The sequence below is a fragment of the Drosophila subobscura genome, chromosome J (genome assembly GCF_008121235.1).
Source record: "Drosophila subobscura isolate 14011-0131.10 chromosome J, UCBerk_Dsub_1.0, whole genome shotgun sequence".
Classification (NCBI taxonomy): Eukaryota; Metazoa; Arthropoda; class Insecta; order Diptera; family Drosophilidae; genus Drosophila; species Drosophila subobscura.
In genome coordinates, this window is record NC_048532.1 from 6,016,768 (window position 1) to 6,027,428 (window position 10,661).

A 10,661-nucleotide genomic window follows, 5' to 3' on the forward strand; every position below is an offset into this window, starting at 1 on the left:
TGCAATTGGAGCTTTTGGAAGCATTTAGGTAGGTCGACAGATTTGGATTAACAGGTGATGCATTTCGCATAGCTGCACTCCTGACCACGGCCGATTTCATTAATGTCCAAGCTTGCATTCTTTTATTTTTTTTTTTTTGAATATTAGATCACTATTTAGCCGAAATTGGACGCAGGAGAATAATTTAATTTGTTTTCCACTGCCCGTGGCTTAGTTGTTCTAACTTTTCATTAATTACTTTCCTCTTTAGCTATACTTGGTGTATTAAATCGTGCAATGTGAGAGGCTCTTCAGGGAGCTAAGCTAACGGGGAGATCAAACTATTTAGATCTTTTTTTTTTGTTTATTTTTGCGATTACATTTTTTAGGTATAATTTTTGTTGTGGTCGAACTCATTTTTTTTTAAATTTTGGTCTTTATTCTACTTTAACATATTTTCTTATATTTTTTTTTATTTTTATTTTAGACTTTTTTTTAATTTCATAATAGTTGAGGCAGTTAATTTTAAGATGGGACTAGATCGGTCGGATGATGAAGGGGAAGTTCCCGCAGCAGTTCGTTGTGGGCATTGCAAAGGAAGCTATAGCTCCCGAAAATCTATTTAAAACCCCATGCCAGCACGAATTCCATAAAGCCTGTGCAAATACAATTTTCAAAACTCAAACAACTTGCCCAACTTGCAAAACTATATGCTATGCCTCATCGTCTTCCCAGCAGCCGCTAGTACCTGGCAAGACTAGACAGCAGACGAGGTTAGTTCTTAAGGAAGGGAACAACCCATCGCAATTGGAGTCAGATAATCAACCATCAGGTTCCAAACAAATATCTAGGGAGATCGCTGAAGCGATAAAGAGTATGCAAAATGAACTCCTTAACAATCTGACGGAGAAGATGGCTCAAATGATAACTACATCAGTGGATGCTCGGTTAGCCGAGGCACAAGTTCCGCAGCCATCAATAGGAGATCTGAACAGAAACGTTTCATTTGATCAATTGTTAGGGATTCCCGAGGAGAATCAGCGCGAAGATTTCTTACTACCACCTCGGACTTCTCTGACTAGAACAACAACATCTGATTTAGCACAGAGACCGGACAAGGTTGGACATATAATGAATAATTGGAAGCTTCGCTTTTCAGGAGCACCAGAAGCCTTGAGCGTAGATTCTTTTATATATCGAGTAGAGGCCCTAACCCATCAAACGCTGGAGGGTAACTTCATGCTGCTGTGTAGCAATGCCAATACCTTGTTTGAAGGAAAGGCATCAGATTTTTATTGGAGGTATCATAAGACAGCCGGCTCAGTGAGGTGGTTAGAACTGTGTGAAGCCTTGCGGAAGCAGTTTAGGGATTCCCGAACAGACGTAGATATCAGACAGTTGATTCGCGATAGAAAGCAGAGAGAAAAGGAGAGCTTTGAAGTATTTTTCGATGCAATCTTGAAACTGACGGATAAGCTTGAGCAGCCTCTATCTCATAAAACTCTGGTCGAGATCGTTCGCAGGAACTTGCGTCCAGAAATACAGCATGAAATCTTGAATCAAACTATAGATTCGATAGAAGTGCTGAGGGATATATGCAGGAAACGAGAATGCTTTTTGGAAGAGGTGCGTCGTACTCATGGCTACCAAAAACCTGCTCCATTTCGAAAACAAATCTCGGAGCTAGTGGACGAAACCTCAGGAGATGATGCAGAAGAGTTCTTGGAATCAGAGTTTGGGGATGAAGTGGCAGCCATATCTCTCATTTGTTGGAATTGCCGAAAGGAGGGACACCGGTACCACGACTGCGTAGGAAAACGTAAAATATTCTGTTTTGGATGCGGGGCACCAAACACGTATAAGCCCTCTTGCAAAAAGTGTCAAAAAAACACCATGGAGAACACGGCAGATCCTCGTCGGCTGAGCAGTGTTCCGCAGAGGGGGGCGACGAAACAGGACTAAGACGGTCAGATTGTAAAATACAGGAAGTGTCTCCTCGGGATTTGATTGAGTCACACACACCAATGGTGGGATGGCACAAATTTCTAGCAGAGGCCAAGCAAAAGATAGCACCCCAATGGGAGACCGCAAAGTCGAATAGAGTTACAAGAAATGCACGGCGCATAAAGGCACATTTTAAATCCATAAAATATATAAATGAATTAAGGAAAAAGAAAGGAGATAGGAGGCCTTATGCAGACGTTAAGATTCTAGATAAAATAGTAACCGGATTACTAGACACCGGCGCGGGAATGAGTTGCGTGGGTGGTCAGTTAGCTAAGGAAATAATATGTAGTAAAATACCATTTAAATTAATGTCGTCTAACGCTTTTACAGCAGATGGCAAAAAGCAAGAAATATTAGGAAAATTAGCTACTAAAATAGAGTACAGGGGGGAAGCTAAGATAATAGAACTATTTATAATCCCAAATTTAAGTCAAGATTTATATTTAGGAATTGATTTTTGGTCACTTTTTAATTTACTACCGTCCGAATTCAATATTTCAGAAATTAGCGAGGGTTTTGATAGACATAAACTTACTTCCGCTCAAGAATCGGCATTAAGCCAAATTATCTCACAATTTCCATCCTTCTCTGTTCTGGGTCTGGGCAAGACAAAAATGCTTACGCACTCTATTGATGTAGGGAACGCTAAGCCCATAAAACAGAGACATTTCCCAGTCTCACCAGCAGTCGAAAAATTGCTATACGGTGAAGTTGATAGGATGTTGAAGTTAGGGGTGATTGAAGAGTCAGAAAGCGCTTGGTCTTCGCCTGTGGTTCTGGTCCAAAAAACCAGGAAAAGTCCGTCTCTGTTTAGATAGTCGGAAGGTCAATGCGGTGACCGAAAAAGATGCTTACCCCTTGCCGCAAATTGATGGCATTTTGAGTAGATTACCAAAGGCAGAATACATAACTAGCCTGGACCTAAAAGATGCATTTTGGCAAATACCGTTAGAGAAGGCATCTAGGGACAAGACGGCATTTACCATACCAGGGCGACCCTTATACCAATTTAAGGTTATGCCTTTCGGCTTATGCAACGCTTGTCAAGCCATGTCCAGACTTATGGATAAGGTAATTCCCTCATCTCTCCGAAACCAAGTTTTCGTTTATCTTGATGACTTGCTGGTCATCTCAGACACGTTTGACTCGCATCTTGAAATTTTGCGGCTAGTGTCACAACACATCCGTCAAGCAGGATTGACGATAAATATAGAAAAGAGCAGATTCTGTAGGCGATCCGTAAAAGTATCTCGGTCACATAATTGGCGAGGGTGGAATACGAACAGACCCGGAAAAGATCTCCGCCATCACTAAGTTTCCGCTGCCGAAAACACTCAGAGCCCTAAGGAGCTTCCTTGGAATGGCAGGGTGGTATAGGAAATTTATACATAATTTTTCTACATTGTCTGCTCCGTTGACAGACTTACTAAAACAGAAGAAGAGATTCGTCATGTCCCGGGAAGGTATAGAAGCTTTCGAGAAATTGAAGGAATCGCTATGCACGGCCCCAGTTTTGAGAAGTCCTGACTTTAGGAAGCCTTTCTATATTCATTGTGATGCGAGCAATACAGGAGTAGGGGGTGTATTAGTCCAAAAGACGGAGGAAGGGGATGAAATGCCGATAGCATTCGTTTCAAAAAAACTAAATAAAGCCCAGCGCAATTATACCGTAACCGAGCTGGAATGCTTGGCGGCTTTAGTGTGTATTAAAAGATTTAGAGCATTTGTCGAAGGACATCAATTCACAGTGATAACGGACCATGCCTCACTGAAGTGGTTGATGTCTCAGAATGATCTGCATTCAAGGTTAGCTCGATGGTCTCTCAAGCTGCAAGGTTTTCGGTTTAACATCGAACATAGGAAGGGAACCCAGAATGTAGTCCCAGATGTATTGTCAAGGGTCCACCAAGATGAGATCGCGGCAATAGATGATAGTAATGGCCTGCTTGTGGATCTCGACTCTCCTCACTTCAAATCGGTGGAGTATCTCGAGCTAGTAGATAGGGTAAAAAGCAACCAGGAACAATTACCAGACGTAAAAGTTGTCGATAACTTAGTTTACCGTAGAGCAGAGCATACGAACGGGGATTTGCTTCATGACTCATTTGCCTGGAAGCTATGGGTGCCTAGCGAATTGGTCAGCGTGATCCTAAAACAGTCGCATGATGATCCTCTAGCTTCGCATGGGGGTATCCATAAGACCTTGGAGCGAGTCCGACGGTACTACTTTTGGCCGGGATTGGTTAACGACGTGAAAGCCTATATAAACAACTGCAGCGAATGTAAGACCACAAAGGCGCCCAACTTTACCTTGCGACCACCGATGGGAAAGGCGGCGCAATCACAACGATTCTTTCAGAGATTGTACATAGACTTTCTGGGTCCGTATCCGAGGTCGCGAAGTGGTCACGTCGCTATCTTTATCGTATTGGACCATTATTCAAAATTTGTGTTCCTCAAAGCCGTGAAGAAACTGACTGCGGACGTAGTCATTAAATACTTGCGGGAAGATCTTTTCCATACTTTCGGGGTGCCAGAATCCCATAGTGTCGGATAATGGATCCCAATTTAGAGCTGAGAAGTTCCAAAACCTTTTAAAAAGCCACCGGATCTCTCATACCTTAACAGCGGTACACGCGCCACAGGCCAATGCCTCCGAGAGAGTAAATCGCTCAGTGATTGCTGCCATCAGAGCATATGTGCGCCCAGACCAAAAAGATTGGGATGAACATTTAAGTAGTATTTGTTGTGCACTCAGATCCGCCGTTCACTCTGGAATAAGCGCGACCCCATATTACATGGTGTTTGGGCAGCAGATGATTACTTCCGGGGCTACTTACTCCCCTTTGAGATCGCTCGAGATGTTAGAAGATAGAGCGGCAACCTTTACCAAGGAAGATTCTTTGGAGTTGGTCGGAAAAAAAAAAAAAAGCTCGAGAAGTAATGGACAAGCAAAATGCTCGGAATGAAAGACAATACAATCTGAGGTCGAGAGAGGTAGTGTACCAAGTAGGACAGGAAGTGTATAGAAGAAATTTCAAGCAAAGCAACTTTCAAGCTGGCTATAATGCAAAACTGGGACATGCTTTCGTGAAGGCTAGAATCCGGAGAAAACTCGGAAATTCTATATATGAGCTGGAAGATCTACAAGGCCGAAGCATCGGGAAATATCACGGGAAAGATATCAGGCAATGACAGCTACAAGCGGATCAGCCTTGTGAACATTCGGTACCCCAAGTCTGATCTTGGCAGGGGGGATTTGTACGGTGAGGCGTGTAGCTGCTTTTTTTTTTTTTGAGAGAATCGGGTTTTTGGGATCCGCCGAAAATTAGGCACTGCCAGGAGTGCAAATGCGAGCATAGTTCTCTTAAGAAAGTAGCGGAGGAAGCGAATTGCATGGATAAGGAGAGCAGAGAATGCAGCGACAAGCTAGTTAAAAGGAGAGCGAGTTCGAAGGCAAATTTCGAACAGAGAGGCTTTAAATAGAGGTCGGCAGGACGCCATTAGGCATTTTGGAGCTGTATCTCTATCAATTTAAAAAGAGTTTCAGAGGCTAAGAAAGTTTTTTTCAAGTGAAAAAGTGCAGTAAAAAAGTGAAATTACACCGCCAACTTTGCACCGCCACCATCGATCTGCTAGATCAATTAGCCTGCGAGAGCCGCAAGGCAGCTACTAGGTAAGGGAAGCTGGGGAAAAAAAATAAGAAAAGGCAAGACTGATACATTTGCCCACCTTTATGCTAGGCAGCGACTAGATAAGCCAAAGAGGAGGCTCGGCCGTTTTAAATTTGTCAGCTGGAGCGACAGAGTTTCGCCGGAGCTTTTGCCGCCGCTAAGCAAGCGAGCGAGAGGGAAAAAAAAGCAAACAGAACCAGGCAGACGGCGGCCACCTAAAACAGCGCCAAAGCGGTGCTGACGCGGAGAAGTTAAAACCCCGCGAGGGAAGGGAGGGAACTAAACAAATTATTCAAACCTAATCTACAGCCAAACCCACTCAACAAGTGAAAAAAAATGTTATAGGAAAAAAAACGAGAAAAAATGCCCCCCGATAATGTTTAAATATTAATAATTATAGTCAAAAAAAAATCTTTATTTTAATGGTTCAGTACTTTTAGTTTTCTATTGCTATTCTATCTCTTTCTACCTTCCTCTAAAAGTTAAAAGCGATCGCCGTTAAATGCACAGATGGCAGAGAGAGAGAAAAGAATTTGAGACGTGCAAGGGTGGAAAGGAAAGAAAAAAAAAAGTTTATTGCACTGAATAACCGCAAGACGGATTTTGTATGTGCATGATTGTGTGCGGTGCGGCTGAGTTTTTTTTTGTTGTTTCTCTGGGTTTTTTTTTGGTGTTTATTTTCAGCGGCCGAAATCGGAAGCGCTTCTACGATGGAGGTACCGTGTGAGTAAAATAGTTATATATGTATGTAAAATTGAAACGATGTCTTGTTTGGGCACAATGGTCCATTAGCAAAGGCGAATAGAGTCAAGACTAAGAGAAAAAAAAAAAAAAAACAGACAGCCTAAGCCCCAAACACATATGCCTTCACATTAAAAAAAAAAAAAAAAATAGAGGGTATCTACGCATATGCAAGTGCAGGTACAGCTGTTTTGTTTGTCTACACATTTTTTTTCCATGGCTTCACCCTTCTTTAGTTTCCCCTCTCCCATGTGCATTTATTGTGCATTTAATTATATTTCCTTTTGCTTCTTTTTGCTTCTATTGATTTTTAAAATCGTTACATTTAGTTTATTTTTAGCATAATTGATTACTGGGTAGAATTAATGGGAATGAATATTTTTATGGGAAATTTAATTAATGTTTATTAGTACTAAATAAATATTTATAATGATTGAATAGAGTATTAGTGTTTGATCTCCTACAGCAAGCCCCTGTAGGCCTCTCGAAGATAAAGGGGTCTTGTAACTAGTTTATTTATTCTTGGTGATTGCAAGACCAAGGTAGGGTGGGCGTAAATGTGCCTCGCAAACACCTGAGGTATGCTGTCCGTTGTCCGTTTTACACCTGTAGTTATTGTCTTCCGTTTTAGGCGTTGCACTCTTCCGTCCGGTTTATGGCTTTTTGTATGCACGTTTCATTTTTTTTTAAAGTAATAATAAGGTAGGCCTTAGCTTGGACCAAGAACACCACACTCGTAGCCGACGAGCCAGCAGCCGGAATAAATATAAGCGTGCCGTCCAATGCTAAGAATAACATCTTGCCTAATCATGGGTTATCCATTACACAGCGCAGCAGCAAGCAGCATACAAAAGAGCAAGCAAAAAATTCTTGATAGTTCATAAACCCCGAGGCATGGTAGAGTGGGGAGCAAATCCTGTGTCGGTGCCATTAACGAGGCATTGGCCTTTATGCAGCTTGCAGCTCACAATTCGCATCCTGTGCCAAAAGCAGCTTCTCCCCTCTGAAACTTTTCCATACGCTCGACAATGAGCTTTGTTGTTGGCGCCTTTTGGCGCCAGCCATTTTGCCACCCTAAGCTACTGGCCAACACGGGCAGAATCTATTTCCTCCAACCATCTCTTTCAATTATCCAGATAATTTTTTTTGCATGTTTTTCGTTCGATTTTCGGTTTTATTCAGTTTATTCTGTTCACAGCATTTAATGTAATTGGTTTGGTTTCGGTTCTGTTTGGTTTCGGTTTGGAGTATCCACTGAAATATGGCAGAAATAAATGTATTTCCTCTAACTGGTTTAATCTGATTTGTTTTTCGCGGCTTGGCATAATAAAAACAACTTAATTAGATTGAGTTTTTGTGTGGTTCAGGCTGGCATGGGACGAGCCTTTGTTCAGCCCATATCTTACGCATTGAAAGTGGTCGACGGATGAAACAAACGGGAACAGGGAACGGGGAGCCACATAATGTGGTCAGAATATGAATATTTTTAGCGGGCTGCTTGAGCAGTTTGTGAAAGATGAATCCAGTGTGTATTCCCCTGCTCTGAAAACTCGTCAAACACATTTCGCCTTGCCTCAGTGGTTTCCTATTACATTTTATGGCCCTGAGCTTAGTGGACAAAAAAGCCTCAAACTCAATAAATATGCTTATAAATATATTTGCCTAGACACAATCACATTATTTTATGGGATATAGGATAACCAAAAACAGGATACCCCAAGCTTCTACCCAAAAACAATTCTCAAGACATTTTTCATTCCAGTTATCTGCGGTGTGGGCGTCGATGTCTATATGCATGGCTTCCAGGCGGGACTCTATATACTGTAAGCCATGTTAAGCGTGAAATCCTCCCCTTGAGCAGTGCGTTAATTTCTGGTCAGTTTTTCAGCTCTTCTGGTGATGTTCATCGAGGTCAAGTGGCTGGTTACGCTATTCCTGCAGCTCCAATGTTCCGAGTGAGTACATAACCATTCATATAACTGTATTTATGATTACGATTTTAATTGCTTCCAGGGATAACTATCAGAGGAGCTTGAGAGGGTCCTGCGGCTGCTTGGGCTGCTGGCGCGTGTCGTGCTCCTTCTGCGGCGGCTGGCGACCCACGCCCATCTATGCGATTATTGGCATCTGCCTGATACTCTATCCGCATAATCTGTGGCTCAGCTATGTGGCTGGCATGTTCCTGCTGCTGCTCGGCCTCCTGCGACTCTGCACACTGCTCCGATTCAGTCCTGCCAAAGACGAAGGCCTCCTGCCGCAATGCGACTTTGAAAAGTGAAGAAAGAGAAGCCAAAACTTTGCTTTGTATTTGATTGTTTGCTTTCTACTTGTAGGGTGTCCAGTTTTGTGGATAATATGGAGGATGACTTTGCGGAGGTTAGTGCCTCGCAAACAGTCTTGGATCAGGAGGACGATGAAGACGATGGCGACGAGGAACCCACCATTGACGATGATGTTTGCTAATAGTTAAGAAGCTATGAAATGAATGCTTAAGTTTTCATTATACGAATTAATTCAAGAGAATGGGAAACCATTAGCATTAATATTAATCAGGTTTCAATAGGCTCAATGAGAATCATAAGCGAAATACTCGTATCTTGTTTTGTCAGTTTTAGTTCCATCTTTTCTTTATCGAAGGTTAATTTTCCACAAGTAAAAACTGCATTATAGTCTTCGTCTCGTTTGAAAGGTTCTGAAAAGTTTCTGTTTTGTCTTCTGATCTCATTTGATTAGAATGATATGATTTCATCTCTGATTAGAATTTTTGGGAGAATTTATAACGGGCATAAAAGTTGTGCCGCGGCATTAGAAGCGCCTCACAACGTTCTCCCTCGCTTCATTTGGTCGAAGGTCTCTCTCACAGTTTTTTCCCTTTTGCCCTAGTAAAAACTTCATTTTAATTTAGTTTTTTATTTGACTTTGTGGCAAATGGATTGCCCACATGACTGAATGCCAAGAGAATGGGCTGTTGGTCCCGACCAATCCACTCCTCTTCTACTTCCACAAAAGCTCGCTCATGGCCCTCGTCGTCGTCTTCATTGGACTCATCATTGGACTGTTCATTCGAAAAGTAACGATGGTGGCCATAATCACCATGGTGGCCATAATCACCATGGTGGCCATAATCACCATGGTGTCCATGATGCTGTCCGTAATCCCCGTGATGTCCATGGGAAGGAGGTTCTGGATTGTAGGCTCGATGTGAATGCGAGCCAGGGTAACCTGGTGGGCCGGGGGGGCCAACTGGGCCGGGAAATCCGGGGTAGCCCTTGTCGCCTGGATGCCCTTTTGGCCCTTGATCTCCCTTGGAACCCTTCATTCCTGGATACCCTTTCACGCCTGGTGGGCCCACGGGCCCAGGTGCTCCTGGTGGCCCTGGGGGTCCCGGAGGGCAATTACAATGCTGAGGCGGTTGTGGATACGGATAGCCATGCGGCGGATATGGCGAATGATGGTGATGATGATCGTAATGATCGTGGTCCGGGGTGATGATCACTTCATGCGGTGGTGGAGCTGGAGCCGGAGCTGGAGCTGGAGCCGGAGCGGGATTGCCGGTCATCAGCGTGATGTGGCGTGGCCCAAAGGTTTCAGTCTCTGCCTCTGCCGCAGCAATCACCGGCAGTAGTACTGCCAGGGCAAAGATAATCCAGTAATTCGGAAAGCAAACTCTCAAACGCGACTTCATTCTGCAAACTAACCCAAAATCAGATCATCAGCAGCTCTTTTATATCCCAGAGAGAATGGCAAGTGGTGGAGAATCAGTCAAACTACCGTTGGAATAGCTCATTCCAAGATTTATGCATTTTGTCTGGCGATTATTGTCTTGTATATTATTGTCTATGCAAATGCCTCTTGTCTCTTAAACTAAGCCAACTATTAATAAGTTTATCAAATGTGTGTGTGCATGATTTGCATGAAACTCAATGAATGAATGAATGGGTTCTCTTTCGCATTGCTAAAAGAACTTTCACAGGCCAAGACCCCCTTGCGATAGAGCGATGAAAAGTGAATTCGTGAGCGAATTGATGAATGCTAAATGACTAAACTAAATACCAAAAAAAAGGGGACATATGTAAGCATTTACAATTCTTAATTGAATAAACTTTTACTTACTTGCTGTAAACTGCCAAAAGACTCTTAAGACTCACAAATGTTCAGTCCACTCCATGCCAAAGAAAAAGCTTTATTCTTCATCTATTTCTTGTTGCTGCTGTTTTGGTATGAATTTCTTTATTATTCCTTTTGTTATGTGTGTGTGTG

General features: G+C 42.8%; 2 protein-coding genes across 2 annotated transcripts; one reads left to right on the top strand and one right to left on the bottom strand.

Annotated features, from left to right (window-relative positions):
* The first annotated feature begins 8,171 nt into the window (after positions 1–8,171).
* LOC117893816 lies at positions 8,172–8,943 on the top strand. Its single transcript, XM_034800567.1, has 4 exons — positions 8,172–8,224; positions 8,282–8,356; positions 8,415–8,675; positions 8,735–8,943. The coding sequence occupies exons 1-4, from the start codon at positions 8,193–8,195 to the stop codon at positions 8,862–8,864; spliced, it is 498 nt and encodes a 165-aa protein (XP_034656458.1). The 5' UTR covers positions 8,172–8,192; the 3' UTR covers positions 8,865–8,943.
* A 354-nt stretch (positions 8,944–9,297) lies between these two features.
* Positions 9,298–10,086, bottom strand: LOC117893331 (collagen alpha-1(IX) chain). Its single transcript, XM_034799921.1, has one exon. The coding sequence runs from the start codon at positions 10,084–10,086 to the stop codon at positions 9,298–9,300; it is 789 nt and encodes a 262-aa protein (XP_034655812.1).
* Positions 10,087–10,661: the final 575 nt, after the last annotated feature.